This window comes from Mesocricetus auratus, unplaced genomic scaffold (assembly GCF_017639785.1).
Source record: "Mesocricetus auratus isolate SY011 unplaced genomic scaffold, BCM_Maur_2.0 Super-Scaffold_100044, whole genome shotgun sequence".
Taxonomy (NCBI): Eukaryota; Metazoa; Chordata; class Mammalia; order Rodentia; family Cricetidae; genus Mesocricetus; species Mesocricetus auratus.
Genome location: NW_024429221.1, coordinates 535,125 through 559,837, shown reverse-complemented (window position 1 = coordinate 559,837; position 24,713 = coordinate 535,125). Strand labels below are relative to the sequence as shown.

The following is a 24,713-nucleotide window of genomic DNA, read 5'->3' as shown; positions in this document are numbered from 1 at the left end:
GGTCCGGTACAGGGTGCCCTTTACTCTTGACTACTCTTGGTACAAATGCCCTAAAAACAAGGCCACTCCTACAGAACCACAGGGTGGCCAGCTAACCATTGGAGAGCGATCATGCAAGAGGGGGACTCCAGGAGACTGTGCAGGACAGGAGAGGATGAGAAGGGATTGTGAATGTGCCCATGCAGCTTGAGTGTCTGTGTAGCTGACTTTGCCAGGGTGATGGGTACAATTGGAGGGAAGCCGGCTGAGCAACATGGCATCTCAAGTGGCAGATTCACTCATCAGTGGCTCCAAGACCATTAAGGGATCCACGGCCATGTTTGCTTTTGCTCCTTGGGAACATGGAGCAGACGATATCTAGAGAATCCATGCTTTTGTCTTGACTCTTCTGCCAGGATGTTTGGAGAACCTATACTTGCATGTTTCCCATAAGCTGCTCCAAAGTGTAGTTAGCTGGGTTTGATCTGTTGTCATTTTGCTTCTAGGTGATGTGCATTCTGCCTTCTAATGCGAAGAACTATTACGACTCCATTAAAAAGTATTTGAGCTCTGACTGCCCAGTCCCAAGCCAGTGTGTGCTAGCCCGGACCCTGACTAAGCAAGGAATGATGATGAGTGTGGCCACCAAGATCGCCATGCAGATGACCTGCAAACTTGGCGGCGAGCTGTGGGCCGTGGAGATTCCAGTGAGGACTGTCACACTCTCCTTTTTCATAGCCAGTAGTTCCCAGATCCTATTAGAGACAGTGTCGTGTGAGCCCAGTGCCTCAGTTGCCCCTTGATATCTTGGGGGCAGAGGGCTGGTCCTCAGATCTCCTGAAGGTGCCTGGTTTCCTTATATAGTTAACTGGTGTGGTGTGTGCAATCAGTGTCTCCTGCGTACTTCCAGTCAGACAGCTCCAGGTTGCTTCTGTCTGTTAATGAGACAGGCATGTAAACCCGTGACCCTCTGTGGTCCACTCTTTCCCACGTGTGTGGTTGAGCTCCCCCTGGGTTATGACGTTACGCAACCTTGGCAGAGAAATTCCAAAAGTGGGCCAGACAGTGCCCTTCCTCTCTGGGAGATTCTGCTTAGCTGCTGACAGACTTTGTGGAAGAGGCTCTCGGGTGTTACAGGCCCGGAGGAGGACTGATTTGTGTTCTCTTGGCTCTCCGGCTGCCATTTTAAATGCCGTCCCATGGCCTCTCCTTTTACCTGTGTCTAGTGGAGTGTGCCTCCTCAGAGGGAACACAGCTCCCTGTCTGTACCTGTGTTCGGTAGAGTGGGCTTTCTGAGGGTGGCCCTGCACCCTGAGGGAACACAGCCTGCTGTCTGAACTGCCCACCGGGAGCGGATACTCATCAAATAACTGGTGAGTGAGGGAAATGGGAATCGGCAATGCTGCCTGTCCCTTGTACCTCCTCAGCCATGGCGGATGTGGTCACGTGTCCACTCCCTCAGTAGTAGCTAACTGAGGATCCTCACCAAGCAGTCGGGAACACGAGAGTGGGGTTCATCTTCAGATCTTCCTCACCAGGTAGAGGATGACAGGATTGTCACCTTCTTTGCCTCAGCTGTTCCCACGGACGCTGATGGTCAGTTAGGCTCTTCAGTGAAGTGTCTATCATAGTCTTCCCCATCTTTCATTCTTTGGTTTCTGGCATAATCGTCTGTCCCATCTGGAACTTGATTTCTTTGACACATAGCTTAACTTCAATAACGTGGTAACTGGAGAGTTTTTAAAATGCCATTGTCTGGGAGAAAGATGCTCATGCCATTAAACCATGATTAACTTGCTTTAACAGTTGAAGTCCCTGATGGTGGTGGGTATTGACATCTGTAGAGACGCCCTCAACAAGGATGTGGTGGTTGTCGGATTCGTAGCCAGCATTAACTCCAGGATCACCAGGTACTTTAACCTCCTCCTAACCCTCTGCGTCCCTTCAGGACTGCTTATGTGACTGTATGTTTAGGGATGACTCCTTTGGGCTGGGTAACCTATCAGGCGCTTACCCCAGAGAAATAGTCATTCTCTCTCTCTCTCTCTCTCTCTCTGAAGCCATTTGTTGCCTTCATCTAGGGACAGGGCATGAAATTCTAAAATAAATAAATAAATGTTTAAAAACGTATTGTTAGGATACACTTTAAAGTTTAAAGTAGCCCACACTAATGGTATAGACCAGTGTTCTCAACCCGTGGGTCACAACAACCCTTTCTTGGGGATTGCGTATCGCATATTTACATGACAATTCGTAACAGTGGCAAGATTGGAGTTATGAAATAGCAACGAAATAATGTTGTAGTTGGGGTCGCCACAACATCAGGAACTGTATTTAAGGGCCACAGCATCAGGAAGGTTGAGAAACACTAGCATAGGTGTCTCGTTGTATTTTGAAACATCTGGAAAGTACTTTGATCAGTCCACCCCCCATTATTGCCATTATTGTTCTGCTACAATCTTTAAATATTTTATTAATTTGTGTATGTGTATGTCATGGTGTGTGTGTGTGTGTGTGTGTGTGTGTGTGTGTGGTGTGTAGGTCAGAAGACGACTTTCAGTAGAAGACCGTAGTGGGTTCTCTCCTTGTACCATGTGGGGCCTGGGGATGGAGCTCGGGTCACTAGATTTGGTGTTAAGTCATTAGGTTTGGTGTTAAGTCCAGTGCATTTACCTCCTGAACCGTCTCCCCTGCCCCTCCACCAGAGTTTTAGTCACATTTTGAAGAACATGCGACACACGTACCAGTCGGTATTACTTACTCATATTTTAAATATGGACAGTTAAGTTAATGCACGGTGTATTACAATGTGATTGGCACTGTTAGAGTGAAACCAGTTTGAAACCGTTTTTCACACATTCGCTGGGGTGAGTTACTGTTTGTCCTCCAGCCACATCCCTGGATCATGAATGCATGGAAATTTCTTGTGCATGTTGCTATAAGCGTGGATGAGAAGCACTCTGTGAATAGGCACCTCATGTATGTAGTATGTAGTATGTAGCATGTAGTATGTAGTATGTAGCATGTAGCATGTAGTATGTAAAGCCCTTGGTGTTGAAAACAGATTGCTTTCAGTTGTACCTGGTCTGCCTTTTACTTTGCAAGTGAGGCCCAATTGTCAAGTTTAGCTACAGGTCCCATAGTTGCCCATTAAAAGGGGAGAATGACAGCGACTATTTCTTAAGGTTTCCGTGGGATTGTATCAGATCAATGCTCCAAACATTGCAACCTGCAATGAATATCTCGGTACACAGTTATTTTTCTTCCTAGCACTTGCGTGTGCTTGATGTGTGGGGCGCGTGAATGGCTCTTAAAATCGGGACAAAGAGGTGTCAGGCAATCCGCACACAACCCCATTGCTCTGGACCTGGGGTGAGGATGAGATCCGAGCTGTGCTGAGCACAGCTGCTCACCTCAGGGCAGCCGGGAGGCGGAGACAGAAAGCAGCACTGGGGATTGGGTGTACAGGGAAAGACACCTTTCAAAGGCCCCAGTGGCCTGCATCCAGCCAAGCCTCCCTCGGTCCTTGGCACACACCCAGCTGTTAGTTCAGATCAGCTCTGTGGATTAATCTGATGCTGTTAGCACTCTGGTGATGGAATCACTACTCCGTAGCCCCACCAGCTGAAGTGCAAGCCTCCAGCATACAGAGCTCTTGAGGGGACCCTTCATATCCATGTCCGGACACACACTGAGTGTCTGGACTTTCATTTTCCATGTGCCTTAATTAACAACTCTCAAGACCACCTTTGAAATCCCAACAGCTTAATCTTGTTGAGGTGGTCACTCCGGGAGAGTCACCTCTAGGACTGGGTTAAAGTTTGAGAAATCTCCGAACATTTTACAAGCAGAATATGTGCTCAGCTGACACACTCTCTTGCAATCAAGGTGTGAGCCTGTATCAGGACCCCTTCTGCAAATACTTCCCGTGTGGTGTTGAGTTAAAACTGTTCACTTTAGGAGGTGCTCATCACTGTCCTTTAAACTCCCCTGGAACAGAGAGAAGTTCAAGTTTGGGTTTGTGTCAAGGTCACACAGCTGTTGAGTTTCCTGGTCAGGGTTGGAATCTGAAGGATGACTTCAAGCTAGGAAGAGGACCACTTAGCATGATGGTTGACATACACAGAGTTAGGAGCCTGGTTTTTGTGGCTGTCTTCTGTCTCTAACTTGATGGACGTGTTTATAGCAGGATCTGGAAATTGTGTTTCCCTTCTGCGTTTTATTTCAGGTGGTTTTCCCGATGTGTTCTTCAGAGAACGGCCGCTGATACTGCAGATTGCCTAAAAGTCTGCTTGACTGGTATCTTAATGGGGTGCACTCTGGGGACTGTTCCTTCATACCCCAAATCCATAGACCGGATGGAAGCAAATGCCCAAGCCTGGCAGCTCTCACCCAGCTGGAGATCCCCGCGTCTGTGTGCTAACAGACGGTGTGGGGTTTATGTCGTGGTGTGCTGAGCTCAAAGCCAAGAGGGAATAGTGCATGCTTACCCAGGTGGCCCTGGAGAGACTGGGGCAGACAGAAGCCTGCACTGGAGAAACTAGGATGCCGGCAGCAGTAAATCTGCAGGGGGCGGGGGTGGGGGTTGACCAGCCCTTTGCCCTGAGGGTGGGAAATGCAGGAAGTAAGATAGAGGAAGACAGGGGAGGCAGGAAGTGAGGAGCTGTGTCCTCTCCACAAGCCCAGCCACTTTGGGCTTTACCCTGGGATCCATATGCAAATCTGCCCTGTTCTTATCTGTAGCTTCCAGTCTGTAAAGCTGAGGGCTTGGGATGTCTTTTAAGTGAACTTGATGGTCCTTGATGGGCTTGCTCTTGGAAGTGTGATTATCTTCTGTCAAACCAAACTAATTTCCCAGGCAGTAAATTCTCCTGAAATGAATTATGCAACATACACACAAAAAGGGATTACTGCATGCCGGTACTTTCTCTTCATTTAAAAACCTGGCTAATGTTTTAGCCATCCTTGCTGAAAGTCTCCCGGCTGGTGCCTGCTCTGAGGCAGTTTACATTTAGAGTGGGTGGAAATGTTTCAGACTCCATCCCATCTGTGACAGTTAGACTCAGCTTGGGAGTTGGTGCGAGGAGCTGTTTTCAAAGACGGCCGAGTCATTTCCTTGTTTTTTCATCTTAGTTCTCATTAGGGAAGAAAATGACACAAACACACCCAGTCTGTCCTGAGCAGATTCGAAGGCTTAAAGTTGAATTAGTGCTAATTTGGCTCTAGGCATTTGTCTACTGCGTGAATCAAATTTTGATTTGTCACTTAAATATTCAAATTTGAGTAAAGAAATATGTGAAATCTAAGAGTATATTATGCCACAGAAACCCTTGTGATTGCTCAGACAGCAGGGATGGAGGAATAGTGCTGGTTAGCCATATTTTAGTACTGCAGACTAAGTCTTGCCTTTTTCCGTGGTCTGAAAAAGCAGAGTGATTTAAAGGTGATGTTATTTTTGGTAGCCCTGGACTGACGACTCTCTTCTCATCAATGTCACATTCTCCAGGTGCCCTCAACAAGTGGTATAAGCACAACCACGATTTGCCCTCGAGGATAATCATATACCGAGACGGTGTGGGGGATGGGCAGCTAAAGACAGTTTTGGAATATGAAGTCCCGCAGCTGCTGAGCAGTGTGACTGAGTGCGGCTCAGGTGTCAGGTATTCTGTCCCCTCTCTTTCTCTGACACCTCTGACATATGCCCCTGCAGTCCCGAACGTGTCGTTTGTGAGCATGACTTTATTTCTTTGGCAGTGAAGCTTTCTTATGTTTCTGTGTCCTACCCAACTTACTGGATGGGTTTTCCTGACACTAGGGTGTAGTTCAGATGGTCTGATATTAATACCCCGGTACTGTAAGCTTTGGGGGGCCTTGAATCGGGCCCCTAGAAGGAGGCAAGCATCCTTCTGAGCAGCTGGCAGAGTGTTTCCAAGAGCTCGCGGGATCAGGGTACCAAAGATGCTGAATGCATATTAGTGCTCCACTGGGGTGGGAGCTCTGACTTAAAAACTGCGTCTGAAATCAGCACACGGACAGGAGTTGGATACAGCAGTCGCCTGAGCACAGATAAGTCAGGATAGGTGTAAGGGAGCCTCTCTGCAGGCAGAAGCCAGACTGTCTTGATCACGCAGTGCCCTGGGTATGTTCCAGATCCAGTGTTGCCGTGGACAGCTTTCTTCAGTGATTTTTGTGGAGGGATAGATGCAAGGGAAACTCTAGAATGGGAAAGAGCCAAGACGACGCTCTCAAGTTGGTGCCTTAAAAATTCTTAGGGTTCATCTTATCCCCAGGCAAGGCATTTCTAGGTCTGGACACACTCCCATCATGATCAACCAAAGCCCACAGTCAACACATGGAGGAATGGCCTTGGCCTCGGGCTGTTACTTGTGCAGAGGTGGCGAAGCCAGACAGTGTGCTGACAATGACAATGCCTCTTGCAGCTGTAGCTAAACTAGTAGAGGGACATCTGTCTGCCCCTTGCCAGACCTCGGGCGACTGTGTCACAGTTGCAAGATTAAACGTAAACATGATGCCATTGGTGGAGATAGATGGATCCAGAGAGACAGTGCCAAGGAACTAACCTTTAAGTTTCGTTATAGGAGACATCCTTAACTACTTATTCATTTGTATATGCAAGAGAGCGTTGTCGTCAGCACCAAGAGCACTGTGGATACTGCACACAGCTCGAAATGGGTCTTCGCATCCCAAAACTGCTCAAAGCGAACCTCCCCCAAGTTCCTTCCGTGACAGAGCATACTGGGAGTTGGCCTTGGTATTGTAAAATACATTTAGCACCTGGCCAGTGAGCATTCAGTCCAGCATTCGGTCCATTTTTGCTTCCCTTCCTCCATTCGCCCGTCTCTCTGTCCATCCGCTCACCCATCCTTACACACACCAGCCTAAGCATGGGTTTACATGACTGTCTGAGGAGAAGAGGGACCATGGTTCTTCCTTGGCTCCTCAGACATGAGCTTTAGAGAGGGAGTGGGGTGGAAATGGGAGGCTCTTGCTAATACAGGGGATGTCTCCTGTAGGGATAATCCTGTGAAAACTATTTGTCCTTGAGACTCAGCTGAAAGTCTGGGTGGCACAGGCCTTGGTTCCACCCCATAGGGGCAGAGCACTAGGCTAGCATGTATGAGACCCTTGGTTCCACCCCATAGGGGCAGAGCACTAGGCTAGCATGTGTGAGACCCTTGTTTCTCCCCCAGCCCCCCCATACTGAAAGAAAAGGCAATTGAAGTCGCCCCACTCTTCTGGTTTGTTAAATGGTCTAAGCTAGGCAGCGGCACAGTTCACTTTTGTCACAAATCCAAATAGATCCTAACTAAAATGATTGTCTGTCTGTCTAGAGAATGAGATTTCCCCTTTGTTTTGCAGTGTTTTAGAATGGATTTCTGTTCATTTCCCTTACAAGCTGACCAAACGGCAACAAGCCAACAAAACTGGACTGTCTGGCTCGGCCTCCGTGCCCTCACGTGCCCCCTTTTCGGTTGCAGCAGCAGCAGACTGTCGGTGGTCGTGGTCAGGAAGAGATGCCTGCTACGGTTCTTCTCCGAGACGGGCCACATCGTGCAGAACCCCCCAATTGGCACTGTCGTGGATTCTGAAGCAACGCGTGCTGAGTGGCAAGTGTTGCTGGGAAAGCGCGCGCGAGCGTGCGTGCGTGCGTGCGTGAGTGCGTGTGTGTGTGTGTCTACACGGGTGCGTGTGTCTGTATGTGTGCGCACAGGGGTGCATGCTCACGTGGAGCCAGAGTTTGGCAGCAAATGTCTTCCCTGATTGCACTCTACCTTCTTTATTTTTTTCCCCCAGACAGGGTTTCTCTGTATTGTTTTGCAGACTGTCCTGGAACTCTATCTGTAAACTCACAGAGATCCGCCTGCCCCTGCCTCCCGAGTGCTGGGATTAAAGGCGTGCGCCGCCAAGCCCGGCTTTCCACCTTCTTTGCTGAGACAGGGTCTCCCACTGCGTTTGGAGATGAGGGACTGGCCAGGCAGTCCCTGTGTCCCCAGTGCTGAGATGGATGGCAGGCAGCTACACCTGGTTGGTTTGCATTCACATGAAGCTGAAGGATCCACCCCAGAGCTCCATGTTTGCAGAGCTCTGCTCTCTAAGGACTCCCCCAGTCCCCAGAGACCGGCTTTTCGCCAGCACACACGCATCGCGTATTGTTTCACCTTGATTGGCTTTGTGACCTCTTTTCTCCACTCCTCCCTGTTTCTCTGCAGGTACGACTTCTACTTGGTCAGTCAGACTGCTAACCGGGGGACTGTTAGCCCCACCTACTACAACGTGATCTACGACGACAACGGCTTGAAGCCTGACCACATGCAGAGACTGACATTCAAACTGTGCCATCTCTACTACAACTGGCAGGTGAGTGACAGCTGTTCACTGAAGCCTTACTCCTGATTTTACAGGGAAGAGTGAGCACAGGAGTCCATGGTAGGAGGAGCCCGCTCAGCCAAAGAAACACAGCAGTCACAAGTGTCATTCCCTAGGGCAAGGCTGGGGATAGCAGTTTAGTCAATCCCTTGCTACCTGTGAAAGACAGGAAGCCAGCACCACCGTGCCTGGTGAGGTTCCAGAGTCTTGGGCCTGCTGGGCCCAAGGTGGAGGGCACCTTTAATCCCAGCACTCGGGAGGCAGAGGCAGGCGGATCTCTGGGAGTTCGAGACCAGCCTGGTTTACAGAGCGAGTTCCAGGACAGCCTCCGCCTGTAGGCCTGAGTATTAGGCAAGACCTCAAGGCTCAGGTTTGCTCTGAGCCCCTCTAGAACACAGGATAACGGGAAGCTGAGGGCACGCCTGTATAGCATCCTCCCAGCCCCGACATGGTGAGGCAGAGCCTCCCCCCCCCCCAACTCCAGCCCATCTTGCTGGTGAGCTTAAATTTCCACTGGCCGTGGCTGCCCTCTGTTGGTTGAGTTTAATTATCATCCATCTAGAACACATTCTATCAGGTAAGTAACCCATAGGTGAAAAAAACTCTTAAAAAAAATCACGTTGACATCTCTCTCTGCAATGTTATCCCTCCTTTTCCTCCCCAGGGCTTAATCAGTGTCCCCGCACCATGCCAGTACGCCCATAAGCTGACCTTCCTGGTGGCACAGAGCATCCACAAGGAACCAAGTTTGGAATTAGCCGAGAATCTCTTCTACCTGTGACAGCTGAGCCAATAGCATGGTTTGGTGGAGACGCCCGAAAGAGCAGTTGCTACGTTTTGCACAGATCTGCCCAAGCTGCCTAAGGAGCCTAATTTGAAGTATTGGGGAGCAGAGTTTTTTTTAAGTCAGCTGAAACAGTTCAGAACAAATCTATGCCCCCCCCCACTGCGTCTTTTAAAAAAATAGCAAAACACCAAAGTAATGGGTTTCCTTATGGCTTTTTTTCCATACATATATGTCATTTAACTTTGCCCTTGTTTATTGTTGTACTTTTTATAAAAGCAGATGCTTGAGTGAATTCTCACTGTGGCATTTAGGATGTATCAACACAGTTCACTAAAACAATGCCTGCTTGGTCTTTTGATGGTGGTTAAGTGAGATTTAGCTTCTTCCCTGAGGTTTTCACAGTTTTTCTAAACATTGTAGAGCGTTTCGTAGAATGGCCTGAGTAATTATTGCAAAATAAAGAAAATATGAGCATCGTATTTTTATGGTTATTTGAAGTTGAGTGACATGAACCTTGGAGTTAAAGTAGCTGTATCACAGACGGGGACCACTGGACCAACCTCTCTGTCAATCAGTGTTCTGTCTCGGAAGCAGGATTCCGCACTTGGTCTACAGCAGGATCTCATTGGCCCAGCAGCTGTGCCCTTCCCATTCAGAGGGAGGGCCCCTGAACACAAGGGCGCCCGTGCCTGTAGACTTGGCCTCCCTGCCTGTTAACAGCCCCCTGGTGGAAGACTACGCCTCTGCGCCAGAGCTCCCCTGCCGGCAATGAAGGGTGGTACCCTTCGCTATTCTCTCTTCTGCCCACTGACCTCTGACATTACAAACAGAGTTTTCTCTCCAATGTCCTTAAAAAGAAACCGTTTTCCTTGGCAGCCACTACCCACTCCTTTCCTCCACGTCATAAACTGCTTCCCATGCGCACAATTCCTTGGTCTAATTACAGTTTCATCACAATCACTAAATCAAATCTGCCCGCCAAGCCCCCCCCCGGGTTTCTCCTTGCAATAGTCCTGGCTGTCCTGGAACTCGATCTATAGACCAGGCTGGCCTCAGACTCAGAGATCCGCCTGCCTCTGCCTCTAGAGTGCTGGGATTAAAGGCGTGCACCACTGCCCAGCTCCAAATCTGCTTTATTCAAGGGCATCATGGGTTTCCACCTTATTAAGAGTTAAGCCAGATGTCCTGTGACAGCATTTGGGCATTCGGTGCTCTGCTGGCCTCCCCTTCACCACCACTCACCAGTGCTCTGCTGGAGTCCTCCCTCCTCACCAGCACTCCTCCTCTGCTGGAGTCCTCCCTCCGCACCAGCACTCCTCTGGAGTCCTCCCCTCTCACCAGCACTCTTCCTCTGCTGGAGTCCTCCTTCCTCACCAGCACTCCTCCTCCTCTGGAGTCCTCCCTCCTCACCAGCACTCCTCCTCCTCTGGAGTCCTCCCTCCTCACCAGCACTCCTCCTCCTCTGGAGTCCTCCCTCCTCACCAGCACTCCTCCTACTGGAGCCCCCCGCCCCCACAGCTCTGGTCTGTAGTGGAATGACCCGGGAAGGAGAGTGCAGACAGAGTCGAGGTCATGGGGAAGGTTGCAGCGGGCTGCAGCAGGGTGCAGTGGGGTGCAGCAGGCTGCAGCAGGGTGCAGGGGGGTGCAGCAGGGGTGCAGTGGAGTGCAGCAGGGGTGCAGTGGAGTGCAGCAGGGTGCAGTGGGCTGCGGCGGGGTGCAGCAGCTGCAGTGGGGTGCTGCAGGCTGCAGTGGGGGTGCAGCAGGGTTTAGGGGGTGCAGTGGGCTGCAGTAGGGTGCAATGGGGTGCAGTGGGGGCAGCGGGCTGCAGTAGGGTGCAGTGGGGTGCAGTGGGGTGAGCGGGCTGCAGTAGGGTGCGGCGGGGTGCAGCAGGGTGCAGCGGGGTGAAGTGGGGTGCAGGGGTGCAGCGGGCTGCAGAGGGTGCAGCGGGGTGCAGTGGGGTGCAGTGGGCTGCATAGGGGGCAGCGGGTGCAGCGGGGTGCAGCGGGGTACAGTGGAGGAGAGAGGCAGGTCTTCTTGAGGCCCGAGGAGGAGGCAGGCACCAGAGGGACACCGGGCAGCGGTCTTGTCACATTGCGCTGAGAACTTTCTTTTTTGTTCTTTTTCCTCTTCCACCTCCCCCTTCTCTGTCTCGAGACTGGCTCCTGTCAGTGCGAGTCAGGCTGGCCTGAAACTTTCGCCCCTGCCTCAGCCCTCTGAGGTGTGCCCTGCCAAAACCATTCCGCCCGTGCTGGGGAGCTCTGTTCAGACCGGTGTCCAGCTCGGCATCCACGTTTAATACTCGCGGCGGTATGAGGAGGCTATGACACCATTCAGCCACTGAGAAAGAGCCAGCGGGGCCGAGGTTGCGGGTGGTGTAGATGGAGTTGTCCTCGCGCTTGTTTGACGGAACCACTGCAAAGTGGAAGGAGACCCCCTTTCCCCCGCCCCCGTCGCATGGAGCCAGTACCTTGTGTGAGGAGGTGTCATGTACAGGGGGCTGAAGAGACACGGCGCCGGCAGGGCGTGGCGGTTTGCATCACAGTTTCCATCCTTCAGACTTCAAGGGCTGTCCCAGTTTGCCCTCTGTTGCTGTGCTAAACGCCACGAGCAAAAGCAATTTGGGGAGGGAAGGTCTCTATTTGGTTCCCATCACGGGTCGTCACTGAGGGAAATCAAGGCAGGAACTCTACAAGGACAGAGGCAGGGGCCATGGAGGAACACTGTTGGCTGCTTCTTCTCACGGCTTCTTTACCTTGCTTTTTCTTGCAGCTCTGGGACCACATGCCCGGGGGTGGCACCGCCCACGGTGGGCGGTCACCTTCATATCAACCAATCAAGACTATGTCCCACAGGCCCATCGGGTAAGGTTGACTGAGGTCTCTGATTCCCAGGTGAATGTAGTTAGTATCGAGCTGACAAAAATGAACAAGCGAAGGTGATCTAGAGGCCCCACCTAACCAGATGCCCTGTATCGATGCGTGCAGCGCTTTGATGCACCAACGCTGGGGTCTTTAGCGCTTGCCAAGGATGCCTTTCTGCCTGGACCCACCAGAGGGCGCACGCACACTGTTCTTTAAGCAGACTCTCCCATTGCTGTGCTGAGCGGCCCAGTGCCTGGGATCCAGAAATCTTCATTTGAATTCAGATTCCAACAGGCCAGGCAATGTGTAGGCTTCTCATCGCTCCTGGGACTCTCTTACCCTGCCTACACCACGAGGAAAAGTGCACTGCACGATGGGAGACAGAACTTACCACAGAAACAGCTTTTCGTTGTGGCTGCTTTAGTATTGGGGTTGAAGCCGGGATCTCAAATGTGTTAGTCAAACATTCTGCTGTTTAGCTACATGCTTCCCCACCCCCAAACACACACAGTGATTTCACAGATCATGGGCGAAGCCTGGGTGTCCAAATGGCTTTAATACCAGGTTTAACATTTGAAAAATGCCATGTTCCAGTATGCTGCCAGGGTTAATGACAGTTGGCTTACAAAATCGAAATTCAGGCTCTCCTGCTATGTGACGGCCTCCTATTGCCTACATTAATCAGCTTCCCGTTAAAGCTACCATATATAAAGAGAACGGAAGTGTGCACCCAGCTTCGGGATGGCCCAGAGTTTGGGTCCTAGAACTACCACTTGGTAGCTCCGTGGCCTTGGGTAAATTACATAACCATCCTGAGCCTCCTGGCATCTTTTAAAATTCCCTCATCCGTTTTGTAGTATTTGCAAGGATGGTAAGTGCCAAACCCAACGTAGCTGGCTTTCATAAAGAGGACCACCTTATTAGATCAGATGAGAGGACAGGGAACGACAAGGTTTAGCCCGGAGATTTGCATGACAGGCACTGTGCTGTGCTCCGAGTCTCAGATTCTCCTTAAAGCGTCACTTTTTTTTTTTAAGATATTTATCAGTTTCTTTTCCCGATGCTGTGACCAAACCCTTCACAACAAGCAGGTTAACGAGGGAAGGGTTTATTTTGGCTCACAGTTTGAAGGGAGAGCGCATCATGGAAGGAGGGACATTCAGTTAGAGTGTCTTGAGAGGCCGGTGGCTCTGTTACATGGATCAGAAGCGGAGACAGGAGAAGGCGGGTCTCTCCAGCAGCCCGCCTCCTCCAGCGAGGCCCCGCCTCCCGACTGTCACAGCCAACCCGCCTCCTCCAGTGAGGCCCCGCCTCCTGAGGGATCCACACACATTGGTGCAGGGAGGTTCACATTTGGTGTTTAAGGACAGGGTTTCGGGGAATTTCTGTAGGTGCCATGGAATGCAACAACCAAGTCTTCTTTCCTAATAAAAACCTTTGCAAGGGACGAGAATGACTGACAGCTTTTAAATGTCCCAGCTTCGGGATCCACTCCTATGGGACTTCTTAGGCTCTTTCCAAGCTTGCCTAGGCCTCACCCGAGCAAAGCAGAGGCAATAGATTCGGGCCATTTCTTTTGCTTGACGGGAGACTCCACCGTTTCACACCTTGACTCCTTTTGAACGTGGCCAAGTCCATCTCAGAGATGAGCTAGAATTTCTGGCCCATTCTTCCCTTCCGCCTTCCTTCCCCGCCTCCTTCTTCCGGAGGCATGAGGGTGCTGAAGTCTTCATGCTTGCCCAGGCTCTCTTCCACCTGTCTCCCTCCTATGGCCTCGCCCCGCCGGGTCTCGGACATCTGTTTCTCTTGGTGTCTGCTGCTTGGGAGATCCCAATTCTCTTCGTGAAGCCTATCTTTTGTTTTTTAATAAAAAGTGTTTTTAGTCTCAAGGTGTCTACCAATCAAAACAAAGAAATTGTAGACTGTGGGACTCCATAATCTTTTTCTTTTCCTTCCTTCCTTCCTTCCTTTTATTTATTTATTTATTTATTTATTTATTTATTTTTGCCATAATCTTTTCAATTCCAGGTTTTGATTTAGCAGTTTCCCATGGGAAAATTTACTCACAGACCTTGCAGCAGAATCCACGATCTCAAACAAAACGCCAGCTGCTCTTGAGGCTTTTTGTCAAAAGTTAGGGCTTCGTTGCTTACGTTAACCTGAGCTTGGCACGCCAGTGTGCCCCGGTGCCCACTGGCCAAGAATAACCTCCAGCCGGTCCTGGGAGGATGAAGGGAAGACTCGTTCCCAATGAAGAAATGAGGAAGATCAAATAATATGAAGGACAAAATAAAAATCCTTCTTGTGGACTGTGTAGTGAAATTGTTTTTGTTTTGTGTAACCATTAATTTTAAATTACACTGTAAAATATGTGGAAAATACAAAATAGGTAGAAAACAAGTTAACCAATATTGGTATCATGCGGTCAACACTTGGACTTGTTTTGCTTTAATCCTTTAGCTGTTTTGTACGTGTAGTTTTATAAACTTTATTTTCTACATAAGGTTACAGCGGCTGTATTTTTCTATTTGGTTACAAATTTTCTGTAGGCATGTCTTAGTGACTAATAGTTAACTGTGTAGATGTAGCAAATACCTTTCCCTATTTTTGTTGTATTTTAAATTGTTCCCTGCTATGAAAACATGGCATATGATTTTTCTCCCCATGTGTTTTGGGGTAGCTTCCTGAGGTTAGGTTTCTGCAAGAAAAATTGCTGAGTCAGAAAGTTCTAATACTTAGAAATTAATCTTTATTGTCAGTATTATTTTATGTGTGAGTTGTCTGTGTGCCGTTTGTGTGCAGTGCCCCAGAGGTCAGGAGAAGGCACCGGATCTCCTGGAGCTGCAGACAGTTGTGAGCCTCCACCTGGGTGCTGTGAATTGAACCCAGAGCCTCTGGAAGAGCAGCCAGTGCTCTCAACTACTGGGCCTTCTCTCCAGCCCCCCAAACTTTCTAATACATCAAAAGCTGTTAATATACATTGCCAATTTCTCTCCAATGTCTCTGATATTGTGTTCTCAGGGTGGCATTATAGTAAAATTTGTATATTCCACCAAATCAAAAAGGATTCCTTTTGTTGGTGGTGGCATTACTTTCATGCTTGTATTTATATTTCTTGGATTAATAGGTGAAAATAAATTGAACATACTTATAAGTCATTTATGGTTTTGTTTGTTCTTTAAAATCAACACCTATGAAACTGTTATACAGAGGAACATAACTCTTTGTTTTCAATTTGCTGTGTGCGTTCAAGTGTTATGATGCTTTTTAAACTACACACACTTCAAGTTTCTATATTCAAATGATCACAAATCCTTTTGAGTTTATGAAAACTGAACTAAAACTTGAAAGCAGGGTAAATAGGGGAAAGGCAGACTTTAAGGTGCCACTTTTAGGTGCAGAGACAGTGTCAGTTAGACCACCAACACACCATAGAAAACGCGGAGAATGAGGGGGAAGCAGGGACAAGTCCAAGGAGACAATGCCCAGTACTGTTCTAATTGAGATGTATAGTCATAGAAAAATGAGGCAAAGCATTGTCTTCTTTTCTATTACCATGATTGGGCACCACAACCAGGGCAGCTTACTAAGCACGGTGTTTAGTTGGCTTACCGTTTCAGAGTTCATGACAGGGTGAGGGAGGCATGGCTGCAGGAACAGCTGAGCGCTCACATCTTGATCCACAATAAGAAGCAGAGAGAGAGCTAAGTGGGAATGGCTCAAAGCCGGCCCAGCGACACACCTCCTCCCACAGGGCAACACCTCCTAATCCTCCCTATTGTCCCCAACTGGGGACCAAGCATGGGAACACACCAGCCTCTCGGGGGCCCTTCTCAACCCAGCAGAAGCTCCCCGTGCTCCTAGAGACTCATCCTCAGACTGCACAGTACCAAGAGTGGAGGAAACTCTCAAGACTTCAGGAAAGACACAGACGTGCGGTGCCTACAGAGAAGCAGCCCCAGGCTGTGTTGTGGAAAGGGGAAAGTAAGATGACATCTTTAACATCTGAAGAGAAAGGATTGATGAAGCTGGTACTCTGAGAAGCTAGCTGGCCTTTCACGAATGAGCAATTTAAAACTTCAAGTATAAGAAAGGCCCAGTGCCTGGCTGTTGAAAGATCTTCTAAAGCATGCAAGATAGAAGATAAGCTGAAAGAAACAAGCTGAGCTAAGAAGTTGGTATTGCTTCGTAAAGCTCAGTTGTATCGGCTGTAAACCAGCGGTTAGCTAGATGTCAGCAACAGTAACAGCACATTGGGAGGGAAATTTTAATCGTTTTTTTTTTTTAAATTTAATGTGTATGGGTGTTTTCCTGCACGTACAGCTGTGCATCACATACAAGTCTGTCATCCCAGGAGGCCAGAAGAGGATATTAGATGGTGTGAGCTGTGCAGGGAATTGAACCCAGGCCCCCAACAAGACTCGAGGTGTTACAAAGACAGGCTTAATAGTCCCTTACTTCACAGCAAAAGCAAGGAGACTTTAACACCAGCTTCTTAAAAACCGATTAAAAAGACAAACACGGTGATCATAGCGGTGCATGTCTCTAATCCCAGCACTATAGAGTTGAGGCAGGAGAATCAAGGGTTCAAGGCCAGCCTGGATCAGTGGTAGGCTTTGTGCCAAAAAACAAACAAAAACACCCAAACAAGAGAAAACCCAAAACACAAATATTCTACATAGATATAAAGATAAGGATAATTTTACTGAGGTTCTTTAGTGTGTGTGTGTGTGTGTGTGTGTGTGTGTGTGTGTGTGTGTGTGTGTGTTGGGAGAGTGCCTGCCCTGTGTCTGCACTTGTGGAAGCTGCTTCTCTCCTCCCTCCATGCCGGGCCTGGGGATTGAACTCGTGCTTGGCAGCAAGTACTTTTACTCGCTGAGCCATCTCACTGACCCTGTGGAGATAATTTTAAAGTAGCTGTGAAACCTGATCTTCTGAGAGGCGCAAAGTCAATCTCCACTATTTGCAAATAACTGATGATACTGTAAGACATTGGTGGAGACAGCCCTAGACAGTTTGTGGCTTGAAAAACACTGTACTGGAAATTTCTTTAAAATAAAAAAAAAAAAAGGATACTACAAACTGGAAAGTTTGCAAGATAGAGCGAATTTGATATTTACAAGGAAGTTTGTGGCCTTAGATGTGTGTATTAAAAGTAAAACTGAACATTATTTAAGCTGTTTTCTCACGACAATACTGGAAACTGTACTTGCGCCTTCTACCACATCAGGCAAACACTCCACCCCTGAACTATTGCCGCCATTAGCTAAGCATTAGTGGGGAGAACAAAAATGAGCATTATGAAAACCCAAAGAAAGAATTAGAGAATAAAGATAAAGACATATTCTACCGAAAACAATGGAATTTTAAAATCCGTCAGGAACATCAAAAGGAGTCCTGTTCTTTCTCTTTTGCTTACTTTCCACTGTGGAAACTTCCAAATACGGGAGCGAGCATAGCGTGGAGCCCTGCTGACTCAGCTCAGTGGGTTATATTTACTTCATCATCCTCCCAACCTCCAATGCTTTACCCGCGGAGTCAGGGGAAGGGGTGGACTAGGAGAATGAACTTTTAGCAAACTCTTGAATTTAAAAAAGCAGGCTCTGGGCAGGCAGCGTGGCTTAGCAGGGAAAAGAGCTTGCTCACGAACGAGCCCGAAGACCTAAGTCTAACCCCCAAAGAGTCGTCCCCTGACACCGGCTTGTGTGCCACCCCGCCCCGCCCCCACATATACGCAACAGCAATAGTAAAATAAATAAATAAGCAAAAGGAGGCACAGTAAAAAAAAAAAGGAAAAACTTAAGGTTCAGCAAGAGTCAAAATGTGGGACTATTAGAACCCGTTTACTAATCTTTCTGAAATTTGAGACATTGCTATATAATTTTTAAGAGTACGTGAATTAACAACATTTTGGCAGGACTAAGAGTAGTAAAAGTCACTATAGTGTGGGGTTAGACGGACGAGTTCTGCGGTTGGAATGCAGACTGGCTGGGATCGATTTTGGCTCTGTTACAGATGGTGAGCCAGACAAGCAAGCTGCTCGCCTCTCCTCACGTGTGAAATGGTATATAATTGCACTGCCCCCAGAGATGGCTGTGTTGGCTAAGCAAGCATCACCTGGGGAATGACGCCGCTTAGAGGAAAAGCTGGCGTTTGGTGTTTTATCTCCGCCGGTGTGTTAAAAGGAAAAGAGCAAGAAGCCCCGGTCACCAAAAGCATCTTCCCCCAAAAGGAGAGCAGCGGTAAAGATTGCTACATTCAGAACAGATCGTCCCATCTTATACACATTGTTCCAGATAATAGCCAAGGACAAAGCCATTCCAATCATTTTACGAGACGATATAATCTCATTCCTAAACTAGTCAGGGACAGCATATTCCACCCCATCTAGAGACATCCGTGGAACCAATCTGAAATCTTTGCAAACCCAGATAAGTGCAGAAGAAACATTTTAAAAATAAGGACAAGCTTGATTTCCCCCAGGAAGGCATAGAAGACTTAGCTGTGTAAAAAACAAAAACAAAAATAAGAAAGAACAGCTATGTTATTTATCAAATAGCAGATTAAAAGGCACAGTCCTTGGATGACAGCTCTGGGCACCGAACAGCGCTCAGGAATACATAGTGTTTGCTTGTGATTTAGAAAGGGCAACAAACACCAAAGCAAGAAAAACTGAAAAGTCTTGGCCTCGTAAAAAAGCATCTAAAAACTACATTGTGTAATGCATTAATGCGTTATAATGTATATAATAGTGGCTTTTCCATTCAAGGTAGGAGCGAGAGGCTGGTGTGGGACAGAGGCGTACAGTCCCAACACTTGGAAACAGAGGCAAAAAGTTGGGAATTGAAGGCCAGCCTTAGCGACATGGAAAGTTTGGGGTCAGCCTAAGGTACATGAAACTCTGTCTCCAAAGCACAGAAACAGAAACAAGAGAGAGAGAGAGGATGAGGAGGAGAAGGGAGGAGAAGGGAGACCTGATAATTTCTTTTGGCGGTCTATTATAAAGCCTAGGCATTCCTACAGAACTATATTTTCTCTAGATGAATCATAAATGAATCCAGTTCTACTCTTACAAGCCAATATTTATACAATGTGGGAAAATTTCTCACTGAAAATAATCAAATGCCTAAGACCGCAAAGCAAACATTTGTAAGCATTTTTAAATTAACTTTTATTTAAATTAAAAACAATCCTATTTTACGTACCAATCCCAGTTTCCTCTCCCTTCCATCCTCCCATTGCCCCCACCAACCCCCCATCCCACCCACTCTTCAGGGAAGGGGAGGCCTCCCATGGGGGATCATTAAAGTCTGTCACATCATTTGGGGCAGGACCTAGGCTCTCTCTGGTGTATCTTGGCTGAGAGAGTATCCCTCCATGGGGAATGTACTCCCAAAGCCCATTCCTGCATGAGGGATAAATACTGTTTCCACTGCCAGAGGCACCATAGACTGCCCAGGGCCCCCAACTGACACCCACATTCAGGGGGCCTGGTTTGGTCCTATGCTGGTTCCCCAGCTATCAGACTGGTGTCCATGAGCTCCCACTTGCTCAGGTCAGCTGTTTCTGTGGGTTTCCCCAAAATGGTCTTAACCCCTTTGCTCATCACTCCTCCCTCTCTACAACTGGGTTCCAGAAGTTCTGCTCAGTGCTTAGCTGTGAATCACTGATTTTGCTTCCATCAACTACTGGATGAAGGCTGTAGAAGGCATGAAGGTAGTCATCAATCTCATTGTAGGGGAAGGGTGTTTAAGGTAGCCTCTCCACCATTGCTTAGATTCTTAGCTGGGGTCATTTTAGTAGATCTCTGGAGATTTCCCTAGTGCCATAATGGCTCCCTCTAATAAGGACTCTCTTTCCTTGCTCTCCCTCTCTGTTCTTCCCCCAACTCAACCTTCCTGATCCCTCATGTTCTCCTCCCCCCTCCCCTTCTCTCCTCCCTTTCTCCTACTTCCCCCCAACCGTGCTCCCAATTTACTCAGGAGATCTTGTCCCCTTTCCCTTCTTGGAGGTCCCTGTATGTCTCTTTTAGGGTCCTCCTTGTTTACTAGCTTCTCTGGAGGTGTGAATTGTAGACCGCTAATATTTTGCTCTATGTCTAATAACCATATATGAGTGAGTACATACCATGCTTGTCTTTCTGTGACTGGGTTACCTCACTCAAGATGGTTTCTTATAGTTCCCTCTATTTGCCTGCGAATTTCAAGATGTCATTGTCTTTTTCTGCTGAGTAGTACTCCATTGTGTAAATGTACCACATTTTCCTTCCAGGTTCTGGCTATTACAGATAATGCTGCTATGAACATAGTTGGACAGATGTCCTTGTGGTGTGAATGTCCATCCTTTGGGTATATGCCTAAGAATGGAATTGCTGGATCTTGAGGTAGACTGATTCCCATTTTCCTGAGAAACTGCCATACTGATTTCCAAAGTGATTGTACAAGTTTGTAATGGAGGAGTGTTCCCCTTTTTCCACATCCTCTCCAGCATAAACTGTCATTGGTGTTTTTGATTTTACATTCTGACAGGTGTAAGATGGTATCTCAGAGTTGTTTTAATTTGCATTTTCCTGATAGCTAAAGATGCTGAACGATTTTTTAAGTGCCTTGTAGCCATTTGAGATTCCTCTATTGAGAATTCTCTATTTAGATCTGTACACCCATTTTTTAATTGGATTATTTGGTGTTTTGGTGACTAACTTCTTGAGTTCTTTGTATATTTTGGAGATCAACCTTCTGTCAGATGTGGGGTTGGTGAAGCTCTTTTCCCAATCTGTGGACTGCGTTTTGTCTTGTTGACTCTGTCCTTTGTCTTACAGAAGCTTCTCAGTTTCAGGAGGTCCTATTTATTAATTGTTGATCTCAGTGTCTGTGCTACTGGTGTTATATTCAGGATAAGGTCTCCTGTGCCAATTCGTTCAAGGGTGTCTCCTGCTTTCTCTTCTAAGAGGTTCAGTGTGGCTGATTTTATGTTGAGGTCTTTGATCCATTTTCATTTAAGTTTGATGCAGGGGATAGATATGTATCTATCTGCAATCTTCTACATGCCAGCATCCAGTTATGCCAGCACCATTTGTTGAAGATGCTTTTTTCCCATTGTATAATTTTAGCTTCTTTGTCAAAAATCAAGGTCATCAATTCAATTCCATTGGTTAACCTGTGTGTGTTTGTGCCAATATCAAGCTCTTTCAGGACTATAGCTCTATAATAGAGCTTGAAGTCAGGGATGGTGATGCCTCCTGGAGTTCCTTTATTGTACAGGGTTGTTTTGGCTATCCTGGGCCTTTTGTTTTTCCATATAATGTTGAGGATTGTCCTTTTGAGGTCTGTGAAGAATTGTGCTGGGATTTTGATGGAGATTGCATTGAATCTGTAGATTGCTTTTGACAAGATTGCCATTTTTCCTATGTTAATCCTACCTATCCAAGAACATGGGAGATCTTTCCGTTTTCTGATATTTTCTTTAATTTCTTTCTTTAAAGACTTAAAGTTATTTCATACAGGTCTTTCACTTGTTTGGTTAGAGTTCCTCAAGATATTTTATGCCATTTGTGGCTATTGTGGAGTGATATTTCTCTGATTTCTTCCTCAGATCATTTATTGTCTGTATATAGTAAGGCTACTGACTTTTTTTTTGAGTTAATCTTGTATCCTGTCACTTTAATGAAGGTGATAGAATTTTTCGGGTCACTCATGTAAACTATCATATCATTTGCAAATAGTGAAGGTTTGACTTCTTCCTTTTCAATTTGTATCCTTTTGATCTCCTTTTGTGGTCATTGCCAAACTCTTTTTATGATGCTCCAATTACCTTGGTACCCAAACCACACAAAGACACATTAAGAAGAGAACTACAGACCAATCTTCCTCATGAACATTGATGCAAAAATACTCAATAAAATACTGGCAAATCGAATCCAAGAACACATCAGAAAAATCATCCACCATGATCAAGTAGGCTTCATCCCAGGGATGCAGGGATGGTTCAACATATGAAAGTCTGTTAATGTAATCCACCCCATTAACAATCTGAAAAAGAAAAACCACGTGATCATCTTACCAGATGCTGAAAAAGCCTCCGACAAAATCTAACACCCCTTCATGATAAAGGTTTTAGGGAGATAAGGGATAAAAGAACATACCTAAACGTAATAAAGACAATATACATCAAGCCAACAGCCGACATTAAACTACATGGAGAGATACTCAATGTAATTCCTCTAAAGTCAGGAACAAAACAAGGCTGTCAATTCTCTCCATATCTCTTCAATATTGTACTTCAAGTTCTAGCTAGAGCAATAAGACAACAAAAGATTTGTAAGCTTTTTAACTGAGAAATTATCAGTGTTGTTGAAGCTTTGCTGAGTTAATCTTAATGAACTTGTCCCCTGAGAGAAGAATCAGTATGGTAAATCTTTGTCCTCAAAACATGGGCCTGTGCAATCCTGATACAAGTCCTAACATAACACGTTATACATTTACTTTATAATTCATGTGGGAGAAGAAAAGTCCAAAAATAGCCAGTACAGTGCTGAGAGTATCAAGAAAGAACTATGTATTTTACTACATACCAACGTCTATTATAGAGTTGATTAAGTGGAAGAGTTGTTTTAACCTGAGCTGCCCATGAGCAGTTTCGAAATTCTCAAAACAAGTCATCATATAGAGACCATTGTCACCGAGGGATCCTGGTACCATATACCAGGAGGCTGTGTTAAGAGAGCTGAGCTTCTTGAGGGGAGGCGGGGTGTGGGATTCTTACCTGAAGCAAAAGAGAAAAGAGAAGGCTTATTAGGTTGAACTCAAGTGTGACAAAACTTGACAACTAGGAGAAAACATGGGGAAGGGCTTTGAGAAGTTGGAGCAGGAAATACTTAACAAATCCCAAGGGAAAAGGCTGGACCCTCAGACCTGGTCAAAGTGTGAACTTCTGAGTGGCAAATGACCTGAAGTCTTGCTCAAGAGAAAGATTAGCTCAGTACATTTGTCACTCCACTCATGCAAGAGGGGTATTACCCAAAGTCTATTATCGATTTTATTTTTATTTTAATTATGTGTTAATTAAAGAAGAGGGCACTGGATGCCTCAGAGCTAGAGGTCAGGGGATGCCCAGTGTGGGTGCTGGGAATCAAACCCTGGTTCTGCAAGAGCAACGAGTGTTCTTAGCCACTGAGCCATCTCGAGCTTCTGGGGCGTGTTTCTGAGTCATTCTGGCACCATGACAGAGAGATGACCAGTCCTTGGTCACAGCCGCCCATGACCATGAGATTCTGTCATAAGGCAGTCTTGAGCCTCTTCTGAAGCTCCGAGAGTGTCCTATACACAGGAGCCATAGGATTCTTGATCAGAGGTGACCCGGAGCCCTGGGAACTTCAGAACCTCATCCAGGGTTGCAAGCACCAACATGTCAATGAGGGAATGGTCTTTGAACTCTGTGGAGCTCACGGTGGAGTTTGCTGGCAGTGCGCCCACACTCGGGGTGAGAGCCACACCTAGTGCATAAGCGCAGAAAGCCTCTGGGTAAGACACGTCAGAGTCTCACTCCAGCTCCTCTTGAGTAAGAATCGGTAAGAGAGCTTCGCCACACGGCCTAGGTCAAATTCCCGGCCCTGCCTCCTTCTGCTCTGACCGGATTGTGAGGGTACCGGTACGTTCTGTGCTCGAACGTTCCTCTCTCCATCAGGGTTTGGATCATTCAGTGCTGCTCCCTTTCCGCACTTGCTCCAAGCATCCCTCCCCCAACAATTCCCGGAAAGCTTTTCTAAGATGCTGCTGCGGCTCTGTCTCTGACCTGGGCTCTCTGTGCCTGGGTCCGCCTTCTGAAGCTACTGAAGCCGTCTGTGGAAGCCAGCAATGGGCACGAAGTATTAAACCCCTTTCGACAAGAGTCGCTTCCGGCTGAAGACAAGTCCCTGGTGCCTGCGGCACACAGCATGACCCGAGGGACCCCGTGAATCACGTCCTGCTCTGCTTCTTACCGAACAAACGGCTTTGCTCTTAATGTCACAGATGAACTGAAACATGGCCACTGGCCACTGATGACAGTAGTCGTCATAATCCAGAATTTCGTGGGAGTTCTTTTGTTTCTCTGAGATACCCACCAAGCTTCTCTCCTTACATGGAGACAGCATGAATGTAAAGGGAGGGAGAGAGACAGCGTGAACGTGTGACGTGAGGGAGAGCCCTCAGAACGTGGAGGGTGTGGTAGACAGATTTTTTTGTCAGTTTTTAATTGAGCTATACATTTTCCCCACTTCCCTCCTCTCCTCTCCCCTTCCACCCTCCCTCTTGCCCTCCACACTTCCGATTTAATCAGGAGATCTTGTATTTTTCCTTTTCCTAGGCAGATCCATGTATGTATCTCTTAGGGTCCTCTTTGTTACCTAGGTTCTCTGGGGTTGTGGCCTGTAGGCTGGTTATCATTTGTTCTATGTCTAATATCCACTTGTGAGTGAGTACATGTTGTATTTGTCTTTCTGGGTCTGGGTTACCTCACTCAAGATGGCTTTTTTCTAGTTCCATCTATTTGCCTGCAAATTTCAAGATGACATTGCTTCTTACCACTGAGTAATTTTCCATTGCATAAATGTATCACATTTTCCTTATCCATTCTTTAGTTGAGGGGCATCTAGGTTTTTTCTGGGTTCTGGCTATTACAAATAATGCTGCTATGAACATTGCTGAACAAGTGTCCTTGTG

At 47.2% G+C, this 24,713-nt stretch overlaps 1 protein-coding gene and 2 long non-coding RNA genes across 4 annotated transcripts in view; 1 reads left to right on the top strand and 2 right to left on the bottom strand.

Moving 5' to 3' along the window:
- Piwil4 (piwi like RNA-mediated gene silencing 4) overlaps positions 1-9,633 on the top strand; it is a 42,449-nt gene extending 32,816 nt beyond the window's left edge. For both annotated transcript variants that reach the window (XM_040735264.1, XM_021235252.2), the window contains exons 14-20: positions 486-686; positions 1,786-1,889; positions 4,208-4,278; positions 5,486-5,639; positions 7,479-7,607; positions 8,211-8,358; positions 9,032-9,633. In XM_040735264.1, the coding sequence (XP_040591198.1) occupies positions 486-686; positions 1,786-1,889; positions 4,208-4,278; positions 5,486-5,639; positions 7,479-7,607; positions 8,211-8,358; positions 9,032-9,148 (924 nt within the window). In that variant the 3' untranslated portion in view covers positions 9,149-9,633. The remainder of the gene's footprint in view (positions 1-485; positions 687-1,785; positions 1,890-4,207; positions 4,279-5,485; positions 5,640-7,478; positions 7,608-8,210; positions 8,359-9,031) is intronic.
- LOC121135879 lies at positions 2,290-11,922 on the bottom strand. The gene is made up of 2 exons (XR_005872986.1): positions 11,622-11,922; positions 2,290-6,194 (listed from the first exon to the last, which is right to left on the bottom strand). It is a non-coding gene; the product is annotated as an uncharacterized LOC121135879 (long non-coding RNA).
- A 10,033-nt stretch (positions 11,923-21,955) lies between these two features.
- LOC121135887 lies at positions 21,956-24,029 on the bottom strand. Its single transcript, XR_005872994.1, has 3 exons — positions 23,806-24,029; positions 22,586-22,776; positions 21,956-22,043 (listed from the first exon to the last, which is right to left on the bottom strand). It is a non-coding gene; the product is annotated as an uncharacterized LOC121135887 (long non-coding RNA).
- Positions 24,030-24,713: the final 684 nt, after the last annotated feature.